Here is a 24,406-nt window from a genome sequence, read left to right on the forward strand (position 1 = left end):
GCACTTACTAACGTCGCTCTTGGATTGGGAAACATCGGAGCCGGCATCGGTTTTGGTGTCGCTGAACAAAACAAAATGGATGATCTGAACAAAAAAGCAGACAAACTAAGCAAAGATGTCACCGCAGCCGGCAACATGTACGATCATATCTACTACATGGTCGCTGTTAACCTTGATCGTGTAAAGAAGGCCTTAGACAAACTGCCAAGCGACTTCCTTGACAAAGTGGAGAAGGACATCACAACCGGCATCTCAGATACCAGTGCTGAATCAGCCTTTAAAACAGTGGCTCAAGTAATGGGCTACGCTGGAGATGCGGCAGGACTGGGCGCGGGAGTGCTTCAAATTGTCCGTTACTTTCGTAATCGCAAAGCTAAAGGGGAGGAGCCCACAGAACCAGTGGAGGATCCCTTCGAGTACGTTCCTCTTGACGGCGTCGAGCCTCCCGCCGTGGTAGAGCCCGAAAGTTCATTTACAGAAACTCCAAAGCTCACTAAAGCCATAAATGGTCTAAATATCGCTGGGATCGTGTTCGGAATAGCAGGCCTTGCCACTACAATAGGACTGGGAGTCTGGACATTGGAGAAGCTCGATGACGCAATCGATGAGGTTAACAAGAAGCAGAAGCAAGTTACGAAGTTCCAGACGGCCATGACAACAGCATTAGATGAGATTGTTAAAGATGCAGGGCTCCCAGCTAAGAGCTATACTCAGCTGACCACAATGGCTGCAACATGGGAGAAGATCTCCGGAAATTTCGACAGCTACCAAAAGTCACTGGATTACGCAATTCAGGGATACGTCCTGAACAAGACCTTGGACCAGATCAAGGCAAAAGTGGTTTCCGTCAGCGACTCTGAAACTCCATTCCCAGAGGATGGTTACGCCCTCGCCAAGACCCTTGCAGATGACATCAATTACTTGTTCTCAAAAAATAAGACAGACAAGGAGATCGTTTCTTACTTTGCCACAGACAATCCCAAATTAGGTTTACGATTTGTTTTTACTGAATTCTTCATCAGCTCCCTACGCCCATGGTGAGCTGTATAACCTGCATTTAATTTTATTTATGTTTTAATATTGATTATTTTATTATTAGTACGGATCAAAACGTCAATACCAGAAGTTTAGGAATATTTTTTTCTTTTCTTCGGTAACCGACATCTAATCGCAAAGAAAAACGCATCGGCCTTTGAGCTCTATGGTAAAATGAACACGTGAAAAGTAGCCACAATATGGAATTTAGGGCATAGAATAAGAATATGGATGTAGCATATGATTCTTTTTTATATTTCTTGTCACGATGCCACGAGTTACTGCTCTTGAGTTTCTAGTCTTTGTTTTATTTTCATATGGTGATGCGCACTTTGAACACGTCAGTTTCAACTAGTCATTTGTGTACCGCTCTAGACATTGCTGTTTAAGGGAATTGAAACTTTTATTCAGCTCTTTGCTTTCATACTCGCGTGTAATACGTGTAAATTTATCATAATTAATAAAATACGTGAAACGAACAAAGGAATGGCTAATCTTTGAACTAACATTTAGCATAACTATTATGGAATATAGGAACCATTTTAGGCATCTTTACCCCTTGATAACCGTGTAGCATGGCTGTTTGGGAGAATCTTGATAAAGGTCGCCGGTACAGACCGAACGAAATGAACTTAATTAAAATTCCGTTCGTGTTATTTACGAAACACTAAGTTCTGAGGCCAGAGGGACTGCTAAAGGTTGAAGAGAAGTTGTCAAAGGGTTGTATTAGAGCTGTCCTATGTACTATATTCCAGATGTTTCACGACAACGTAGATATATCACATTTTATTGACACAATCTACAATTTTATATCAAGATATTAATAAAGTTCTTTACTCTGTATAAATAATCATGCCTCTTATAGAGAATGAAGTCTCTGACGTTCGCTAAATAAATTCCATCAAAAAAATCAAAGCTAATTCTTGAATTGTTAACCGGACACTGACAAGAATATAGTGCAAAATCTGTATCTTTTCTTCGGTCGTATGTTAAATTTTTTAAATGTTTTGTTGTGTTTTTCCGAAAATTTGCTATGGACTTTGTCTTTCTTTCAGAGAAAAAGGAGAAAGGAGAAAAAAAAATGCTGAATAAAGAAATATGTTACTCTCTTTCCTGGCTCACTATTGTGAAAATTACAGATCTGATAATCTGATAGAAGAGACACGAGGCCTCCCAACAAGCTGCTGAAGAATGAGGATTCATGGTCACTGCGTTAAGAGAAACGAACACACAATCCATGAACTCTTAAGAACGAAGAAACGTATGTCAATTTAAGAGAACAGTTTGACACAATGGAAATGAGATTGGAACAATCACTCCAAAAATCAGCCTTTGGCGAAGCCAACCTCATTTTGCTTCTAATTCTTGCGCAAACAATAACTACCCTTCGTGAAGAGGTTGAGCCGAATATCACGACTCGTCAACTAATTTTAGTATTCTATCCTTGATTTTTTGCGTCGCCTTTTTCGCATTAGGAATGACATATCTTTCTGTCTCAGTCACTTCAATTGTTTCTCCGTCGCTTGTTCCATATTTAAATGTGATCAAGTCTGGATGTCTTCTTTTCGAAGTTATTTTGACCACTGAAGTCAGATGATGCCTGTTTTGAATGAACGCCCAGCCATCTCTTTTAGGTATCTCGCGTAAAATAAACATTTGAACATCTGTGAGGAGAATGTAGCTGCAAAACAAAATAATGTAAAGAAAGAAAGAAAGCAGAAAAAAGGAGAAAACAACATAGGTTAGAGAGATCCAACAAACACCAACGTCAGCACGAAACTGAGTACGTCACACTTTTTTCTTAATGAAGCCTTTCACTAATGCTTGCACAACGCATAAATCCCCGCTTCAAACTTTTTAAGTTATTGTTCTAAAAAGAACAACATAAAAAGAGAGATGCAAAGGATTTTTTGGGATGTCGTCAGAACAAGAAAGGCATATTGCATGTTATAAAGATCTCCAGTCATTTCCTATTATTTTAATCAAATTTATTGTTATCTCAAACTGTTTAGAACCGTTCGAGCTAGCAAAGTTCTGCTAAGATCAGAACCTGAATTAGTTGTTTGTGTACTCAGAGCAGTTTCCAACTTTCTAAAAGGTGACATGGTGGAGTAAAGACAATGATTGTGCAGTTAAAAAATTTCAATGTTATATATAGTACCTTGGTGTCAAGTATCCACTCCTGATGATCTGATGGCACTTAAATGAGGCTACCACATCCTTACGATGAAGCCATGTATCTATATTCACTGCTTCCTTGCGTGTTTCCTCCTCTGAGCTTGCACTGCCATTATCTAGCAAGGTAAAAGAAATGTTATAGCCCTGTAACTAAGGAAGGTTATTAGAAGGTTTCATTTCGACTGTTGACAAGACGTCATTTAGCCATTGTATTGTCCATCTCCCTCCTTGCAAAATAGTCTTTCTTTAAAGATACCCACACATAACAATCTGGTGCCTACATGTACATTGAAAACCATGCTATTCCTTTTTCTAAACACCGACAAATATGGGATGCAAATCGACAAGTTAACTGACATGCGTTCGCAAAGGGGTAAACACTCAATATGAAATTCACTGAAGGATATTTCAAATAAAAAATTACATTTTACGAACTGAGTATAAACTTCGAATTGCAACTGAAGTAACTGCAGGAAATAAAGCCGTTTTAACGGAGCATGAACACGCCGGTGCCTCACAGATGGCACCCGGGAAACAGCAACAGCTGAGCTCACATAACCTAATTTCTGGAGTGACGCAATTCCTTTTTTGGGAAACAAAGGGCCCACTGACATTTTCCACGCTCCAAAACCTGTAGCTTATACTTCAGTTGGTCAAAATAGTAAATCAACATTTAAGAGAACGGGCAAAGGTTTGAATCCTATCGAAGCCTGAACTCTAGTTTCTTGCTTTCCTGTTTTGAGGTTTTACGTTCCTCTGTTAGTGAACTTTTTCTATCTTATCTCAAGAAATAAACTTGTGTGGAATACAAATCAATAATTACCTCCTTCTTCATCTTCGTCGTCAATACTGAACACTGGTTGTACGTTTCTATATAGCTTGCTCTGTCTGTCTTTCTCACTAACGTGTCTGGTACAAAATAAAACAGTTCTGCTTAATAAACGTTTAACTCACGGATTCTCCGCAGTTCAGTTACCTCTGCTTTTAATCCAAATACAGCAACGAAGTAAAAAAAAAAACTCAAGTGGGTATCACGTACAATCATGGTGAAATTATAAAAGAAGCTTGACCCGTTTAATCCTTTTGATATCAAAAAATTGTGTAAGAGAAATACATCTTGTATCTATGCCAAGATTAAAAAAGATATTTTAAAGCAAATTATTTCCTGTTCTATTAATTATCAAGGTTTGAGCTTCTAATAGCAAAATATAAATTCACCACTAGTTGGACAAAAATATAGCAACAAGTTTGCTTGTGAGATCAGTATGAAGCTGGTAAAGTAGCTAAAGCTGTCATCCAGCTGGGCCAGTTTTTCAGAGGCTGGGTAAAATTTGAAATTACGGATTTCTTTATTCCTCTGTTGAAAATCTTTTCAGGATAAATTTCTTATTCTTTTTAGAGCATCCAATAATCAAATTCTAGACAAAAAGAATTAAACCGAGTTCTCTTTTAACACTCTCTGAATTTTCTTTTAACTCTCCAAGATCTGATTGTTAATTCTCTCCTTTAGCTGCTAAATATTTCCTTGTAAATTAGTTACAAAAATTTGGTGTTGGATAAAGATAACAACTTCTGTCCCACAGGTTTGAGTATTCTTATTACCTGTTTACTGAATACTTACCTTTCCACAGGTTGATGCGATTCAGCAATGTATTTTCCTATTTTCTGTGTTACATGAGTCCCTGATTTTATAGCTGAGGACAACATGCTGACCAGGCCACCCTGTATGTAGCAAACATGATTTTATGTTATGGAATAAATTGTACAGTTTGAGTAAAAGGTTACTACTGGAACCAGAAAATATCTGGATTATCCAGGAACTGTTATTTTTCAACCAAAACCAAACCCAAGAAAGCAGACCAATACTGTAGGACAGACTAGAGGATATGTCCAAAGGAGTGATATGTAAACTCTATTGCAATCTTAAATAAGTCCTAATCAATGTAGGAAAAAAGAAAAAGGAAACAGACTGAAACTGGCAGAGCCAAGTATCATTGTCAATGTAAACTAGACAAGTTATTGGAGTGTGACATGGGCCTCCCAAAACACTCAGTGAAATTAGGTAACTACATTGTTTGGCAGTAACTTCCCCTCGGAAACCTAATGGGTGCTGTTGGTTGCTGTCGTCGTTGTTGTCATTTTTTTTTGTGGTTTCATGAAATGTAATCAATCTACACAATTTAGTTAGAAACTTACTCTAGAATCACTAGGGCTCTGTTCCCCTCTTGACAGTTCATGATAACTCTACAAAACATCCATCCAAAATTAGATAACATAATAGTGATTTTTCCTGTATTCAACATATTTGTGTTTTTATCTGGTTGCCTTTTTTAGCTCCTGAGAGTTGTGTGCACTGAGGTTTTTTTTTTCGATTATCTACTCACCTCATCTTCTGAAAAGGCTTCTGGTGTACAAACAATGCAAGTGTTTGGAGTGTGGTCTGCTAGTCCTACTGACAAGTTGTCAGATAATAATTCATGGAGAGCTGAGAAAAAGAAAAAAAACATTCCATTGGAAATAAAAGTTTTCTTCACAAACTAACCTTAAGTAGCAAACTAATTCTACATTCATCATCCCCGTGGCAATCTTAGAATAGAATTTGGGGTAATTGTATAACTACTGTATATGTGTATTGTCATTAACTTTCACCGCTGAGCATAAAGGTATTGAGCACAAACTTAAGGTATTTACAATTTAGTATCAAAGTTTAAACACAGGTATTTCATGCTAAGAGGAAATAATACCTTGGTATCCCCCTCGAGCAATACTGACATACTTGGACTTTTTCTGGAGAACAACAAAGCATCAAGATCAATCAGTGATGAAATAAGACATGAAATTTTCTAGAAAATAACCAGATTTGGGTAGTTTATTGGTAATGGGAAGAACCCACTCCTTATGCACTGATCAATCATACAGAAAAGCAAGTATGATCATACAGGCATGCTTACTATGGAAATACTGTGCACTGAATAGTGTACAGTGTATGAGCCATCATTTGAAAGGAATATGGACGCTCACTGAAATTTTTGCAAACACTTTCTTAATAGGGCCTACCTTCAAAGTCTGCAGTCTAATTATGCAACTGCTTATTAAACTGATACATGTAGCTGAGATATAATTTGAGTGATATACTTTACCAAACCCATGCAATAACATTGACAACTGAAAGTTATGCACTTACCTGAAGAAAGTTAGCAATGACCATGTGTACATACTGGTCTTCTTCTTCTCGTCCTGAGCCAATAAAGCACAAGTGCTCTCCACTTGCAGCTGATCCTGCCTCAATAGACTGTTGCTGAGTGGCAAACAATGCATTGGCTGCTGTAGCAAACTCTGATGGAGCTTGTAACATCTGTAATCAAGGATACAAGTTACATGACTTTGGACACTGTTAGACTTGAGTAATAGTGAGAAAATTTATACAAATTTCAATACAATCACTTAGGGTGTTTAGAGAAATTTCAGTTGGGTGAAAGTCTGAAGGGAACTTCTTCAATGATCCTTGAAGGTTTTCTTCCCAGTTCTGAAGTACTATAGTAGCTATCATTTCAAGGATAGCATCTTAAACATGTCTTTTGCCCAACAGCACAAGCTTGTCACAAACTGATCACCACTAAACTTTAATTTCGAACTAAAACAGGATGCCAAGAAAAAATTTTATTCAGCAATTAGAAACCTATCAACTAAAACAATTGATAACAATGTTCCAACACCCCTTTGCCTATGACACTTTATTTATAAAAATATGAAGTTTCCCTCCATTATTACATTTGGTCTATAGTTCAATGTTTAGCTCAGCTGCTGGCACATGCTGATCTCAGTGTTACCTCCTTCTACCAAAATCAAGCACTTGAATGACTGATCTACTCTCACCAGGTTAGCATCCAAGTGAAAGGCAGTAGGAAGGTGGCCACTGTTGTACTGATCCGCTGGCCTGCAGTCCACCACAAAAAATCTCACACCATCCTTCTGACAAGGCACAAAACATGATCATTATTGTAACAACAAGCAACACCATTTTTAACTTACAATATGACTGTACTATGTTGTAGACACCCATATAAACCCCTAAAAGTGACAAACAATTATATCTCCTTACATTATCACCCCTAAATCACATACTAAGGTCATTAGAATAGAGAGAAGGATCACCAATTTAAAAAATTCTAGATTTTTCATCAAATTCTCCTTGTCAAAATGTATAGAAAACAATATGGAGAATGTGCATACTGACATTGAGTTGTAAAGGTTAAAGCCTTCATTCAGTCACGGTCACTAATACAGGAAATTGCATAATGTTTTCTCACTGTAAATCAAAACTTTGAATGGCTAGTTATAACTGCATTTAACATACTTTAGAGGATTGATTGACTTCAACAAGTTCAGACACAGAGACAGGTAGACACAATGCTTGAGAGACACTGTTAGAGTTGATGGTTTTTATACCAAACAACTGGTTATAATATTCCTGCAAGGTAAAACAGATAAAAATAATTTCAAAGACTAAGAATTGTGATCTAATATCTGCTTTTAGGCTGATAACTGAGTTTACTTATTTGGGAAGGGTTTTCCAATTTCTGATACGATGAAAGCATGTGACAAATATAAGAATCCTAAATATGAAAATCTTTCTGCTTCTTTCTGTGTTTTTTTTTTGGTCATTTACTATTGTATTTCCAACCCTTTATCTAACATAAATAATATTAGAAATAACCCATATCAAAAAAAAGTTGACAGTAACAGGAAAAATTTATAAATGTGTCTTGTATAATCACTGTTCATTTTCCATAATAATAAAGACATATTCTTGTAAATTACATGTACATGACTATGCAACACAAATTGCCTCGTACAGTATTAGAAAAAGAAAGCCACATCAAAAAATACAGCTTTAGCACCAACCTTTCTGAAAGACTGTGGTGTTCTTGAAGCATAATGCTGAGCTAATGAACAAAAGTCTTCAATGTCATCTTCCTCCAATTGTAAAGGAATGGAAGAAATTGTCTCTGGGAAAAAAAACAGAGTCAAAGCAAATAGCAACTTGATACAACTGTGGCCCTTACTTTAAAATCAGTTTTTCTCCCACAAACTTATGTGTAGCATTTGAGCTAGCTTAGAACCTTTAGGGAGAATGGAATTTTAAAACAATGTATGGCATTCAGAAACAAACATCATTCTCAAAATAACTCAATTTCTCATATTTAGGATTATGGTTTATACACCTGTAGAAGGTAAATCTGTAACTAGTCTAATTGCTACAACTTAAAATTCATTTCCAACTACAATATCCTTTTTTGATTAGTACTATTATTACTAGAAGTAGTCATAATAACACAGTCAGAAAAGAAGAATTTTATAGTCGGCACAATTAGTTTTTCTCACCTAGTAGTTCTGTTTTGTTTTCATGTTCCATCTCTAGAAGCATATCTCTAAAATGAAAATTTCACAAGAAAGGGTGTGACACACTCTTGTCTAAATGAGGTAAGCTCTATTCATCAGATACAATGTAGATCACTATCCTGAACAAAGCATAGTTTTACAAAAGATAACTTAAACACACAATATGCATCTTAACCAGCAGGCATGAACCAGTACATTGTATATCCAACAATGCTCCTTTCTTATGCCTTAATTTCAATTATTTTAAATGCCAACAGCTATTCATTTGACTTTAAAGTTGACTAATGCTCAGGATAACTTTTAATTACATAACAATCAAACAATGTAATTATCAAGTTTGTTAGGTTGATATCTATCCATGGCATCTAATCAAGAGATACCCAGCAAAAGGAGTCATGTGTCTAAAAGGTTAGGGGTTTAAACTGTGACCCTAACACAAGAACAGCTATATAGCATTTAGTAATGAAGACTGAGAGATGTCTGGGTATCCATTACATTCAAACCATGGGGTAAGGATAAAGCATTAGAAAATAAAATACATTAAGAAATGTTTTAGTTCTCACCTGCCATTAATGACCATCACAAGCATAAGGAAAAAGACCAAAAAGGGATCAGCCTCCAGGAGATATACATCCCAAATGGCTCTTAACACATTTGTTTCACAGGCTACCATAAAGAGACTTCGTAGCTTAAAGAAAAAAAAAAGTTATGAAAAAACCTTCCTACAATTTAAATGGCAATGGTCAACCCAAACATAAACATAGACATTCAGTAACAAAAATACATAACTCTACAGGAAAAAGTACATATCTCTATCCCAAAAAGTGTTTATTACAGGAAGATGCAGATTCTTACCCATCTTTGACAATACATGTCAGGCCAAAGTTTTTTAGATTCTAAGAAACAACACAGTTGAGGATCATGGTACTGTAAGAGGAGTCTATATAAATGAAATGGCTTTCCATCTCGGACACAGTCTCTACAAACAAAATGAATCAATAAATAGATAAACAAAAAATAATAATTATAGCAAATAAGTATAAGACTAGTTAACCCTAATTCCCAGCAGTGATTCACATGTAACTTCTCCCTACAATATCTATCCACTATCCAACAAACAGTTAATGAGAGTACTCAAATGTATCTGGTAAAAGTTGTTATCTTGATCTAACACCAAATTCTTGCCACTTATTAACAAGGAAATATGAAGCAGCTAGAGCGGAGAATTAACAATCAAATTCTGGGAGTTAAAGGGTTACCGGTAAGTGATTAATCATTCCAAGTGGATGTCATTTTACAAACTCTCTCCCAAACAAAGAAACATAATTGTTTTCACCCTGAAGTTAACTTTTCGAATACATTGTACACATCAGGAGAAAAGTTTTCCATCATTCATGTTAAGTCTGCATGTAAACAAAAGCAATTTTGCTCCTTTGCTAATGTTGTAAGTTTTGTGGGCAAAAACTTCATATGAAAACTGTTTACTTTACAGATTTCATGTTGCTGTATTTTCAGAACACTTTAGTGTGACAACCAAGACAGTTGTTTAATTGGACAAGATATGATTAATAATAAAGTATATGGTATTGATTAAATGAAACACTTGGGAGCTAAAATGTACATGTTTCTTAACGTTACCAATCAATCATTTCATTGCCCAGTTTGCAACATTAAATAAATGTAGTGTTGCAGTTTAAAATATAAATTTGTTGTTGGTTTTTTTTAATCAGAACTTTGCTATGTACATAACTCATTACAATTCATGCCTAACAGGAGAAAGAGGACATAAATCAAAATAGCAGAAGTGAAATAATTCACTGTGAATGAGGTCAATGAATCTTGTAGTCACCTGGGTATGTATTTGTAGAGCATTGCATAAAAGCAATTGTAAACATCATTCATGGGCAGCTCCAACATCATAAAAGGCGCAAGCACTTCTGTTAATCCACTGGTAGGATGGTACTTTTCATTTCGAGATTTACAGTAAAATGTTATGATGCCCTCCATGTCACGAGCCACCTCTTCTGCTTCATCTTCTGGCAGCCGAAGTTTAACTGCAAAAGGAAATATTATTTTTTCCAACCTTATATTTGACTACTTGATCATAGCTATGGAAGGACTTATACATGGGGTCTAAGTATGGAAAAAATTGTCTGAAAGTCACAAGTGGATCAAAATGTTACAAATCCATTTTAAGTGCACAGCAAAACACTTCAGACTGAGACTAGATACATAGTAATTCTATGAAATTCAAGGGGACTGGCGAAACAAAACCAGGTTGTAACGCTACGGAATATTTCGCCTATGGAAAACCAACAAACAAATGACCAAACAAAGATTTAAACATCTGGCTAATATGATGCAATTAAAACTCACCACAGCAGCCATACTGGGACAAATAGAAAGTGGCATAGGCAAAGAGTTGACTGCTACCAGAAGGAATGGGTGTAATGAGACAGCTCATCTTAACAGAGGAGGAGGGTGTTCATTCAACACATATCAATGGCATCAAAAATACCAAATATCATTCGCATTGCAAACACCCCTTCCCATAACAAAAGATATTGATGAGAGAGCAAAATAGCAATTAGAAAAACCTTTTATTCATTGTTCCTATCCTTCTTTTGCATAAAGGTTACTTTACAAGTCATGATATGCATTACTGAACATTATGCAAAACTGTTTTCAGTTTACATAGGGCTAAACTAAGAAAAAACATCAAGAGGTCAGCATAGAGATGGAGAAGTGAGAACTAAGCGTCATTATTGTATTTAAATATAAATTTTTTAATGTGTTGAATATCAATAAGTAAAATTTGAAGGTTAATTTTTGTTTGATTAAGACAGTTACAGGCCAGGCTAACTCCAATTTTTTGTGGGAGAATGAAACTGATTCTTTAAAAACTTGTCACATCACTAGCTGTTTATAGATCTGACTGTTAAACATAGCTGCTTCAGGTTCAACCCTAGCTAAGCTATACAATTTGAGGCAAAATTTCTTTAACTTGCCACATTTACATTCTGGACAGGAATAAAGTTCATTGTATTAACGTTGGTTTACAAATCAGTAACACTGACACTCTTAAGTTTCTACTGAAAAAAAGAAAACAACATAAACCTTCTTTCAATGGGAAGTCTTGCATAATATAAAAAAAATTAGAGAGTTAATTCCGGAGTGGTACAAGTGTTGACTACCAGCATGAAAAATCATTTGAAAGAACAAAAATGGTCCGAGTTTTAAGTTTTCAACTTTTGTCATATATTATGAATGAGGCCACCACACTCGAGGAAAATAATAGATGACTTCATGATCATGTCCAATTTAACGCATCTTAACTCAAAATCATCGCTAATCAAACAGGAAATAAATAGAAAAGTATTCTCAAAGAACACAGAGAGTTCAAATTTTCCAAAGGAAGTGAAAACGCTAACATTTGACGCTTGTAAGTCACTAATTAATACTGAACTAATCAAAGCAAGCGTCTTTTGTTAATTCTCAACTCAAACACATAATTTCAAAAAAGGGCCGGGCTATTACTTAGCTAACTAGTTGTTTAGTACTTAAACACAGACGCTACAGAGAACAATGGATAATTATAATTAACACTCACCAGCTTGTTTGCGACAGTCATCCCGGATTGTATCCTGTTGATTAAGATCAAGTAGTCCATCCCAACTTGACAACGCATCTGGTTTACCAACCACGTTTAGACAAACCTTAAAAAAGCAACGTCGTTCATAAATATTCACGCCTTAAGTCTTGTGCAGATTCAGTGTAAACGATTAAATAAATACCTTCCAAACATCCGCTCGATTTTCGGCTGGGATTTTATGACCTTTACATAGTTCGCGCAATCTGTCGATATCCTTTTGTTTTGACAGCGCCAAAACTAAGTCTGTGTGCCTGAAAGAGGTCATTTGAAGATTTTATCAGTGTTCTTAAAGACTATGAGTACAATATACCATTCGAAGAAGTCTTCAAAACCACTATAACCAAAGTATTTGGTGTTTTTACCATCCTGTATCATCTATTCTACCACCTTCCGCCATTTTGAAAACGTCATCATTGTCGTTTTCCCAGAGTTCTTAACATAATTGTAGGACCGCAATACGTTTAAGCAAATCGTTCCCGTGAACCCTCTCACTAAAAACATGATGACGTTAAAAAGGAGAAATTCTCACCGTCCGCCATGAAAAAAGCGGTTATAGTTAACATTCAAACGGTTGCAAGGTCTTTCGATCTCATTATTTCAGCTGCTCGTCACATCTTTAGATTGCTGAGTTATTTCTGGTAATTTTTGCCTCATTTGAGTCTGAGTCCTGACTATTTTCACTGTTATGTATTCACTTAGTGGAGACACTCACTCTTCAATTGCTTTCTCTATTCTGTCCTTATTCATCGATCAAGTATCTAATAAGCTGGTACAACCATGTTACTTGATTACATTACTTTCACATCGTTCAGTAGTTCTACAGTAATTTTATCAACATTGGTACAAGTAATTTTACCTTGTTCTCAATAAACTACATTCACCATTCCGCAAAATCATCCCATCCTAAATATACAACTGAGTTATCTATATACCATAATGAACATCAAATGGGGTTAAATGGTATCACTATTTTCTAATGTGTTCATCAAACTTTGGATTCAGAAAAAAAAATTACACCAATTTTAAAATGGTTCAAGTGGGCCATGGATTAGGATGTGCGTAGTTGAATAAGAAGCTCGCAACTTTTCATACTTTTTAGGCACACACGTGTTGCGTACCAATGCACATGCATATCTTCAAGCCTCACAAGAAATATGGGATATTTTTAACAGCTACACTAGCAGGGATGACTAACCGATTTGCTCTTTCAATGCAAAACTGCTTTCCAGAGGTCTTTGGTGCCATCCTATAAAGTTCATAATGATGAGTGCGTATTTACTATCTTTACATATAGAGGAAGAGGGGAATTTTTCCTATATTCCTTTGTTTTAAATAATCACGCTGAATTCCACTTTCCAAAACAATTTCAATGTACACTGCGCTCAATCTGCACATGCCCAAACAAAACCCTCATCAAGACGGGATCACTTTAAACACTACAGGCGTTTTCCTCGAGATGAGGTCGAAACGTGCTTGAGATTGCACCGTGGCTGGCTTCAAAAGTGTGTCCTACAGCTCACTGAAATCTGAATGTAACTCGACAATTACAATTCCTTCAGTATGACTTCCTAAAAGGAAGGGAGGTGACACTTTACAAGCATATGGAGATCTAAGTTTCAGGATTCGTCTGTCGTTCATCTGAGGTTTGATTCGTTTCAAATCTCTGTCATTTATAACTCGTAACACTGTGTTATCTTTTTTTCAATTTCATGTCTTCCTTTGAACCCCGATCTGCGACTAATAGGTAGACTTGGAATAATTTATCGCGGCCAAAATTTGAGTTGTGTGTGACATATTTAAACAGCTATTTCGTTACCGGAGAATTCAAAGAGGAGTGCTTCCTTTCTACAATCATTTCAAGCATATTATCACAACAATTAGACTTCTTGAAGAAGAAACGCGAAGGTGTTCGACAAAATATGCTTATCAAGCATGTTATGTTACCGACGTGTTAATTCGCATTACTCTCAAAACTGTTTTGCTTGTTTAGGGCATCACTGAGGGGAAACCCCCCCGTCAATTGTAAAGGTCAATAATTCGTTTTGATTATCATGTGTCTGAGATGATCTGCAGCATATTTTTTTTTGTAATTGTTAAATTGTGATATGCGAAGGAAAGCGTCATTTCGACTTCAATCGTGCAGTCACACTAACAAGAAATTAGACAGTGGTGCGAACCATATATAGAGAACTTGGATCACGGCCGAAACTTGACAAACTTTGATGTTCACTAGGGTCAAGGAACCGAAGTTAAGGGAGTTTTAAAATCTCCTTTGCACAGACTTGTAGTTACACCCCTCATAAAATAGAATGATGGGATATTTTTGACAAGTTACATCATTAGGGATAATTACCTTACCAACGTTACTCTTTCAGCGCAAAGCTGCCTCTCCAAAAGCGTTTGGTGTCATCCTGCAACATACAAGTCGGTGAGTACATGTTTATCCTCAATACATAAAAAGGAAGAAAAGCATTTTCCCACATGTTCCTTTGTTTAAAGTAATTAAGCTGAATTCTTCTTTCGTGTAAATATGATCTTGTGAATATTCCAACTGCAACGAAAAAAATCCAATATACATTGCCCTGAATAATCTGCATCAGCATCTGATGTGCAAACGAAACACACATCGAGGTGGGATCTTTTAAAACCCTAGTACTACAGGCAATTTTGTTATCGAGAGCTATGTCGAAACTTGGTCAAGAGTGAATCGTAGCTGGCTTCAAAGTGTGTCCCCTAGCTTAGTGTTATCTGAATGTAAATTAAAATTACAATCTCCTGAATAATTTCCTAATTAGGAAGAAGTGACACTGTACAAGCGTGTAAAGATCTTTGTTTCAGGATTCATCTTTCGTTCATTTGAGGTCTGAATTGATTAGTATTAAACCCTTTTCATATATAACTCGTGACATTGTTTTTTTTTTCCAACTCCAAGTCTTCCTTTGGTCCTTGATGAGCGACTGCTTAGAGAGACTTGGTATACAAAATTGCTGCAATAAGTTGAGCTGTGTGTTAATTTAACAAATTAATTGGTCACCAGAGTTTAAACAGTACAGGATCCTTTGTTTTCACAATCATTTAAAGCTTATAATCACTGCAAGCAGAGTTATTAAAGAAAGAACGCGAACGCATTCAAAATGTGCTTATCAAGCATATTTTGCTACCGTCATAATCATTTGCATTACTTTTAAACCTGTTTTTCTTATTGAATTAAGATATCATTGAAGAAAGGGCTTAGATAAATCATGAAAGTGAAGAATTATTCCGACTGGTGTCTGAGTTAGTCTGCAGCTGGTTCGCTTTCGTGTAAATATATGCATATAAAATTGTAATGTGTGTAGAAAAGCATCATGTCGACTTTAATACATGGTACAGTCACGCTAAATAGAAATTAGTTCCTTTTTCATTTTTATTTTTTTTGTACTCAGGGTTGAAAACTTTGAATTAAATTTGACTCAGGAAAGTACAAATTATCGATTCTTGCGGGAGCTTTTCGAAAGAAGAAAACAGATTGATGAAAATAATCAGTGAGAAGTGTTTTAAAACAAATAATAATCGAATGTTTTTCCATTGGCGGACATCGGCAAAGAGGTTGTGACCCAGTGGTGAGATAAATAGAGAAGGATAACATACGCGTGAGGACAGAAAGGATATTTCTCAAGGATTAATAGAGATTGAAACAAAACTGAACCAGCGGAGAAATACGCTAATTGCGACGTAAAAAGATTGGTGGTAATGATTATACGCGCGCCTGGGTTTCATGGTTTTTGTGTCATTTTGATCGGAGCACATCACGAAACCTGATCTGTTTTTCAGAAGTTATTGTCAAGAAGCCAGCTTTCAATCAAGGAGGACATCACGAGATCTGATTTATTTTAAGAAATTGCCAAGACGCTTGGATTTCAGACTTTTAAGCATATAAGGTTCTTCTTTTTGGAAATTTCTCTTTCGTTGATTTGAGGCTTGATTCGCTTCAAATCTGTCATAATTTACTTGTGATATGAGTTTTGCTTGCTTTCTATTCCATTTGATTTGATGTGCACCCCCTTTGGTCCTCGATCAGTGACTGTGTTCGAGTTAGCATACCTAATAAGTTGCAACCAGAATTTGACGGCTGCAGTGTGCGGCATATCAAATTATTTAGTGCCGAGTAAAGAAACAGAAGAGAGATTCTTGGTTTTCACAATCATTCAAAAGGTATAATCGTAGTAAGCTGACTTGTTAAAGAAGGAAAGCGAAAGTGTGCCACAAAAATGTGCACATTAAGCATGTTATTTTACCGGAACTTTTGTATGGATTTGCAAGGCTTTGATTCAAGTGTCTAATAGATTGGTAATTCTTTAATTCTTTTATTATTATAAACGGAAGGCATTGATGTGTTTAGGTACGCGTCATTTGGGAGGGGAGCCGGGGTAAAGATGAACGCATAAGCTTCAAGGGCATGCCCAGCAGGGCAAGCCTTTTTAAAAAAAATTAGGGGAGGTGGGGGAGCTAAGGGTCCCTCAGCCCCTCCCTCTGCGCGGGAAGTTACTGTCGTGATAATCTTGTGAGCGTATTGCGTGACACTTTTTTTCTAATTTAGTAAGTAAGCTAAGGGTTTGGTGACAGTTGGGTTATTTAAGATTAAGTGTATAATTAAGCGTAGCACGGTAATAACAGACTCGTAACAAGAATGTTTGGATTGCGCACAGCAAAAGTGATATAGAAAATCAAAAATGGTCCGAAATAATTAGATAAGGAATTGGCACCTTTCAGAATTCTTCCCTTTTATTACGAACAGAGAGTTTGTCCCAAGTCGGTTCATGAACGAGCGAAAGCATACCAGTCAAATGATTGAATTTCACTTTCGCAGGTCAATCACAATCTTGAACACGATATTCAGTTAAAGTACTCGTTTTTGCTATCGTTTATCATGTTTCACCATATGAGTTTATAAAAGAAAATTATTAAGCTTTTTGAAAATGTGCACTTTGATGTGGTCTTTCTTAACCCTCTGTTCCCAAGACCGTGCTAGAACATCACAGGGTACCCAATGAAAACTTGCTTAGGGGCTACCTTCTAGTAGAGTTTTATGCTAAGTAATCAAAATCATGATTTTAAGCAGAAACTCAAGAGTTGTGATTGACTCAGCGAGATTCATGTGTAAGGAACTTTTACTATGATATCCCTTTCACACACCTGATATAGCTAAGACTAGTGGAAACTTTCTATTATCATATAAATACGGTGTTACAAAAGGATTTCCAGCCCTGAGAAAAAATACGTAACACCACACGTGAAAAAATACGATATTTTTCCAAGTGTGTTCGATATCGCAAATCAGCTGCTAACACGTCACTCGCCTTTCGCGCCACTCGCTGAAGTTGATGAATGAACGGCAAAGTCTTCACCATTATCAATCCAAGGTCGTTTGTCGGAATTTTCTCGGATTATGGCTGCTAAAACACTGAAAAATTCGTATCGCTTACAGACAGCGACCTTAAACCCTCTCTAGACGGGGAAGAAAACCAAATACGAAAAAAAAAACCGAAAGTTACTTATTCAGAGGTTTTTGGCAATGGCATTCTCGCAGCTGAGAACGAAAATCGACTGCTGGAAGATTTGGCACAGGCCAATTTCGCCGTGTATCTGAAAGATTTCTCCTGTCGGTAAGGAAAAAGGCAATAACTGAGAATTTCATATATTGAAAATTACGCCCATTGTTGTTTTTGAAATGACTCAACGGATTTTTTCATCTTGAGCCTTAGCGCCAACCCACTTTATGATTTTTATTCGGGGATTATCGATCCTTTAGTTTTCAATAATTAATAAAGATGGCTTTACTTGTTAGTAAAGGGTTCTTGGGTTTATATGATGAGTAAAATAATACACGATTGCTTGTAGAAATGAAATTTCCTTTCTGGTGCTCAACTCGACATCTCATGACTTGTTCACTGTGCTCACTCAGAGGGAACAAATTCCATATCTACGCGCGCCCATGTATTATTCTCTAAGTCAGCGTTAGTAGGAATTGAAATTTTATTCAAATTTTGACATCGTTTCTGAACAGGTTTGAAAACTTAGAAAAGTATCCTGACTGACGAGGGAAACAGCCTCAGGAAACATGATCTACACCGAAGAACAGCTAAACTACTTTAGAATTTGTTACATAGTCACTACTATACTGACACAGGCACTTAGATCAATTTTCAAAAAAGAATGGGACCGTCGTTATCCGTCGGGAGAATGGAATGATACACCAAAAAATGGACTGGACTTCTACAACATGGAGTGTAGTGGGAGCCGAAAACCTACTCGTCTACTAGCGACAATAAAACACGGAAATAGTGCAGAGTGGGATTGCACAACGCTGTTTTCTGTACTCCTTAACTCCAACTCTGTCTCTCGCGGACTTAGCCCAATGGATTGCTCGCCTATCGATGACCTCAGACAGTTTCGCAATGAAGAATTTGCTCACATGCCACGAGGCCAACTGCCAGAGAAACCTTTCATACTTGCCGTCCGTAGAGTTGAGACTGCGTTTCAGGTTCTTGGCCTTTCCACTGTCAAGATTCAAGAGATTCGTAAACAGACAAGTTTCCCAACGGAAGAGCTTCAGAAAGTTCAGAGAGACGTTGATCGCCTATATCGAGAGCTCTGCGAAACTAATGCTAAGCTACAAACCGCAGAAGAACACCGCCTGTTCCTTGAAGAGCTGTTACTTTATGACGTTTCCTCATTTTGCATTCTCCCCCCAAAACCATTCCACGAGATCGCAAAACGCGACTTCGAGGTCGCTAAAATCATGGAACAACTTGAACATCTGAGAAAGAGAAATAAAAATGGTTTGAGCTTCTATTACATTTCTGGTAACCCTGGAAGTGGCAAATCTCAACTGGCCCGTCTAGTTGCTGAGAAGTTCTACAAAACGGTTACCAAAGACCATAGTTACCCTTCTTTCGTGATGACTCTAAAAGCTGAAAGTTTAAAAACGCTTTTGGAATCATATATTTTATTGGCGCGACAGATCAAGTGTATCGAATACGCAGTGATGCCCATCGTTGGATCAACAGAGATGCAGGTTGAAGAAAAAGTAAAAAACCTCAAAGATTTGATAGCACCAAAAATTGAGCTCTATGGATCGTGGCTCCTGTTGGTCGACAATGTTTCCAATGTGTCAGATATACATGATTTCCTTCCTCAGCCTGGAAACGAACAATGGACCAAAGGCCAGTTGCTTATCACAACACAGAACACTTCTTTCATCCCCTCAAACAACTCCTTTGTTTCTCACATTTCCGTGAGCGAAGGTATGGTGCCTACTGATGCGCGTTGCTTTTTAACAAAAATCTCTGGCATTACAGTACAAGGACTAGAAAATAAAGTTGCGAAGGAGTTAGATTACCAACCCCTAGCTTTGGCTAGCGCTGCTGTCTACGTCAAAAAGATCCGTGAAGGAGTTAACGTAGAATTTGGCTGGAAAGAGTATCTAGAGAAGCTCAAAAGAGGAATGCGAGCTCTTACTGAGAAGGAACTAACACAGACGAACTCAAGCTACAGCACATCCATGACTGCAGCAACAAAGCTGGCCATTGAAAGAGTGATTAACAGTAACAGCGTAGTAAAAACTGCAATGATTTACTTTCCTCTCCCTCGTTGCTCCTCAGCCCTTGCATCTCGACATCGTTAGCAATTACGTTTTGATTGAGGAGAAGCACCTGGATAAAGAGGAAGTTGCCCTTCAGATCCAAGGATATTCACTGCTGATGCTCGAAAAAGGACGAAATGGATTTTTCATTAGTGTGCATCAAGTAGTGCATGACGTTATGAAATCAGTAGTCAAGGAGTTTTGCCAACCCAATCGACATGTTAAAGCTGCTGCTCTAACATCATTCAATCAATTCATAGAAACTAACCTAACACACACTTGGTACAAAGAGGACTGTGTTGCTGACAGCAAGCATCTCATTCCACACTTGAATGCACTTGCTCTAGAAATTGGAGATGTTTTACATGATTTCAAGGCACTCAACTCTTTATACAAGCTAGGAACAATTTGTCGAAACCACTCTGAATTACCTGCAGCTAGAACATACTATGACACAGGTTTGAAACTGATCGAAAGAGAAGAGACCCATGCAGATGTAGATGTTGCTGATATCTATAGCCAACTAGGTATTGTACTGCAGCAAATGGGTGACCCAAACCAGGCCAGGGAGCATTTTATGCGTGCTCTAAATATCACGTTGAACGAGTTCGGACCCGAACATGTTCGTGTGGCATGTATTTACCATCACCTAGGTATGGTGCATCGTGCCTTGGGTGACCTGTTACAGGTCCTGAAGTATCATGAGCAAGCCTCAGAAATTTGTCTCAGAAAACTTGAACCTGAGAATATTGGTATGGCGAATACCCATCATCATCTGGGTAATGCACACTTTGAGTTGGGTAACCTGAAAGAAGCCAAGGAACATTATGATCGTGCTTTAGAAATCCAGCTAAAGAATGTTGGACCTGATCATGTTTATGCTGCGTTTTCTTATTGTAGCTTAGGAGATGTACATCGTGAATTGGGGAACCTAATAAAGGCAAAGGAGTACTATGAACGTTCTTTAAAAATTAGGCTGGAAAAGCTTGGACCGGGACATGTTGAAGTCGCGATTTCTCTCAACAACTTGGGTATCGTACACCGTTACATGGGTGACCTAGGAAAGGCCAAGAAGCATCACGAGCATGCTCTAGATATTGAGCGAAAAAAGCGTGGACCCGACCACGTTTACGTAGCAAATACGTACCATCACTTGGGTGATGTACAGTATGACTTAAGAAACCTGCGGGAGGCCAAGATGTATTACGAACGTGCTTTACACATTCAACTGGAGAAGCTTGGACCTGATCATGTCAATGTAGCTCTTTTGTACTGCAGCTTGGGTGATGTAGAGCGTCAAATGGGTGACATGCAAAGGGCAAAAAAGTATTATGAACCTGCGTTGGACATAAAACTGAAAAAGCTTGGACCCAAGCATGTTCTTATCGCACGTACTCACCATCTCTTAGGTATGGTACAGCGTGCCTCAGGTGACCTACAAAAGGCCAAGAAACATTATTATCTAGCTTTAGACATAACAATGAACAAGCTTGGTCCCAATCACGTCACTGTCGCTGATACTCATAATGAATTGGGTAATGTGCAACGAGATTTAGGTGACCTGCAGCGGGCCAAAGGTCATTTTAAACGTGCTCTGGACATTGAATTGAAGAGGCTTGGACTTGAGCATGTTGACGTTGCACCTACTTACCATGAATTGGCTACGGTTCATCAACCTTACACTGAGATAAGAAACCCTAGACTCAAGAGGTTTAATTGCGGAGTTGACGATTTGGATTCTGAAGTTTCATCTGTTTATCGCGATGATGATTGCGCTAAATGCTGTACAATTTCTTGATCACATCTCAAAAGAAAGAACATTTCAAAATAGAGGACTAACAAGGGTGAGCGCTCATCTTAAACAACGCATTGTCTGGTCAAAGTATTAGAAACGTAAGCTTTACGCGTCTTAACTAAAGTCCCAGGGAGTAAAATTAAAAGCGGAGGTTGTAAAAAAGAAGACACAAAGGAAAACGTTCTTACGTTTAAAATATCTACGTGTAGCCGTACCCTCCCCTCGCCTAAGGTAAAACTAGCATGGCTAGTTCCCCTTCATGAATAAGTGCTTCCTTTATTGTTCTTACTACTTCCTATTTAACAAATATTTGCCTCAAGTGAAGTGAATATAGTCTAATAATCCCCAAGATAAATTGGAGGGGATTATTCAAAAATATTCCCTGAGCCTGTGGTAAATAATTGTTTAAGTATAATTGCTCAGGTGCTTTCAAATTCTGTTATAAATTCATTTTGGTTTTGTAACCATTATACAGTTGCAATTGTTCTGATAATTCGTATCGAAATTACAACCAGTTTACATTACAATATAAGGGGTTTACTCAACTCAATCAGCAAAAGCTTCATATCTTTCTTTCGAAAAGTTACCCCAAACTTTGAAGCATCTTTTGCGCTCTTCAAAATTGTACTTCCTTCCATTTCATTTATCACATCCTGCGTAACATTGACAACACATGAGACAGCCTGGATTTTGAAATTTAGCGCCCCTTCTATACTCACCTCGCCTGTGGTGATTATAGCAAGATATGATGCAATTCTTGACCAATCAGAGCATGCAGATTTCTATAATCACCTCAGCAATTATACTAATTAACAGCTATTCACCTCAGTGTTCGTGGCCAGTGGTGGATCTAAGCTGCTGCCACTGGGGTATGTGAATAGTTGTTTTAGTACACTAAAAAAAATTGAGATTACACATCACAAAAAGATTATTTTAACTCATTTATTCCTGCTATGATTACAATATTTTCTGGCAGAAATCCTTTGTGAGTTGCTCAGAAGTCAATAGCTGAGGACATCTGAAATTGGGAGAAGGCAATCAGAGCACACCTTCAATTCTATCCACTGTTTTAGTTAAATACACCAAATATATATATCAAGAATGTGCTAAGCTAATACTGTTCAACTAATTTTTATTAAAGGATGTATGCTGATGATTATATGCATCTAACAAAGGCCAGTGACTATGTAAACTTCACTCAATCTTGTCTCAGTGCAATTGGGTAAATGTCAAATAATAATAATGATGATAAATAATTATGGTAATTGAAATGAGGGAGTGGAATGTGTAGGTAATCACATGATTTCTAGTGCAATTTGGAGAAAATAAACATGAGTAAATTTTTTTAAAGGCTAACAAAATTGTGGTCTTTGAAAAAATTAACAACTGCTTATTTATTCCAAATTTCATGAGAAAAATCATGTGATTATGTATTAATAATATACATGAAAAAATAGGAGATAGCTTATCATAATTATGCAGAAGCAAAGCCATGCATCAAGTGCAAAAATAATTTATTCAAACCTGTACATTCCACCAAAACAACAATCAAAACAGTAATACACAATGATATTTTCACATCTGTCTGAATCACTTTCAATGGAATGGAATTATTGTTTGTGAGGTGTGACCATGTTTGTTTTTAATTTTGACACAGAATTGCTAAAGCAAAGTGTTAAGCTGGATTGGCTCGTAATTTTGATTTCCTTGGCAATTCCCTTCTCTAAACACCACCTTTTCCAAACTGACAACCAAAAAGCAATGCTTTTTACAGTGCTTTTGTTGTTAGAGCTGTTTTTTAGCTGTGTGTATTGTTGTTGTTGTGGCAAAAGAAAACCTACTTAAAACGCTGGCCATTGTTTGATGCTTGCAAATTTTCAGCATAGCCAAATGTTGCAATATCCAAGGCTCGCGTTTGATTGGCTCTCTGTAAGTTTCTTCGATTATTGACCAATCAGAATGTCTGGTTTGTTACTTTCTTTGCACTGAATTAACCCTCTTCTGCACTGAATTACCTGAAAACTGAATTTGTCTTAACCAATCAGAGCCGAGTAATTTTTTCATGTATATTATTGAGTCTGAAATCAAACACATCATTTCAAAATCGAATGATCGCTCTGCAAAAATTTGATTTGAAATCACTGGAATAATTTCAGACCGAGATTGCAACATGACAGGAAGTTCAATCACCACTTTATTACATCCATTTTGAAATCACACAATTCAGTCACTCAAATACAGGATTTTGAACCATAATGGTAAAAAGTACAGGCCTCAGAACAGTATCAACAAGTTGTGTTCTGTAAGAAACTGAAAGGGCTTTCCAAAAGTCAAAAGAAGAACTCAAACACTGAGCCATCATGCCATCACATCCAAAAATTCTTATTTTTCCTTATATAAAAGCAGTCTCAGTTCCCTAATCTTTCTTGAAGGTAAATTGATTTGAAAGAATAAAGCATGAAACTGATTTCCTCAATTCAGAATCCAAAATCAATCACTAAAAAAATTCTTGTCTTGATGTCAATGGCTGTCTATTGGTCTAAGCTTGCCCAAAGTAGCAGCCCTCTAAATCTTTGACAACTGCTTTTTAGCCAACGAGACATTCAATATATGAGGTATTGCAGGTGTGAGCTCCTAGGCATACTTCATCCACAACCAAAAAGGTATAATTAAGTTACCAGTAGCTAAGCCATAAGAAATCCTTTTCATATGAGATAGT

The 24,406-nt window shown here is 37.0% G+C and overlaps 2 protein-coding genes across 3 annotated transcripts; one reads left to right on the forward strand and one right to left on the reverse strand.

The window, feature by feature from the left end:
* Positions 1–1,813: 1,813 nt before the first annotated feature.
* On the reverse strand, positions 1,814–12,715 carry LOC131784024 (TBC1 domain family member 23-like). Its single transcript, XM_059100798.2, has 18 exons — positions 12,631–12,715; positions 12,411–12,519; positions 12,227–12,332; positions 10,466–10,670; positions 9,472–9,595; positions 9,180–9,304; positions 8,599–8,645; positions 8,119–8,222; positions 7,571–7,684; positions 7,090–7,185; positions 6,398–6,568; positions 5,958–6,000; positions 5,598–5,698; positions 5,410–5,457; positions 4,835–4,935; positions 4,037–4,122; positions 3,197–3,329; positions 1,814–2,716 (listed from the first exon to the last, which is right to left on the reverse strand). The coding sequence occupies exons 1-18, from the start codon at positions 12,663–12,665 to the stop codon at positions 2,446–2,448; spliced, it is 2,019 nt and encodes a 672-aa protein (XP_058956781.1). The 5' UTR covers positions 12,666–12,715; the 3' UTR covers positions 1,814–2,445.
* A 963-nt stretch (positions 12,716–13,678) lies between these two features.
* Positions 13,679–23,573, forward strand: LOC131784025 (nephrocystin-3-like). 2 transcript variants are annotated; one of them, XM_066168567.1, is made up of 3 exons: positions 13,679–13,911; positions 14,644–14,696; positions 18,315–23,573. In XM_066168567.1, the coding sequence occupies exon 3, from the start codon at positions 20,011–20,013 to the stop codon at positions 21,688–21,690; it is 1,680 nt and encodes a 559-aa protein (XP_066024664.1). In that variant the 5' UTR covers positions 13,679–13,911; positions 14,644–14,696; positions 18,315–20,010; the 3' UTR covers positions 21,691–23,573. The 2 variants fall into 2 exon arrangements, with proteins under 2 accessions (XP_066024664.1, XP_058956782.2); XM_059100799.2 differs by lacking the exon at positions 13,679–13,911 and having other exon boundaries at positions 14,231–14,696.
* Positions 23,574–24,406: the final 833 nt, after the last annotated feature.

This window comes from Pocillopora verrucosa, chromosome 6 (genome assembly GCF_036669915.1).
Source record: "Pocillopora verrucosa isolate sample1 chromosome 6, ASM3666991v2, whole genome shotgun sequence".
Lineage (NCBI taxonomy): Eukaryota > Metazoa > Cnidaria > Anthozoa > Scleractinia > Pocilloporidae > Pocillopora > Pocillopora verrucosa.

What these genes read in the sequence shown, in the direction of transcription:
- LOC131784025 (XM_066168567.1), top strand. Translation starts at nt 20,011, where the DNA reads ATGCTCGAAAAAGGACGAAATGGATTTTTCATTAGTGTGCATCAAGTA.
- LOC131784024 (XM_059100798.2), bottom strand. Translation starts at nt 12,665, where the DNA reads ATGGCGGAAGGTGGTAGAATAGATGATACAGGATG. An exon ending in GTGATGGTCATTAATGGCAG is followed by an intron (nt 8,646 to 9,179) that starts GTGAGAACTAAA and finishes TTTTCATTTTAG; the next exon opens with AGATATGCTTCTAGAGATGG. An exon ending in AAACAAAACAGAACTACTAG is followed by an intron (nt 8,223 to 8,598) that starts GTGAGAAAAACT and finishes TTTTTTTCCCAG; the next exon opens with AGACAATTTCTTCCATTCCT.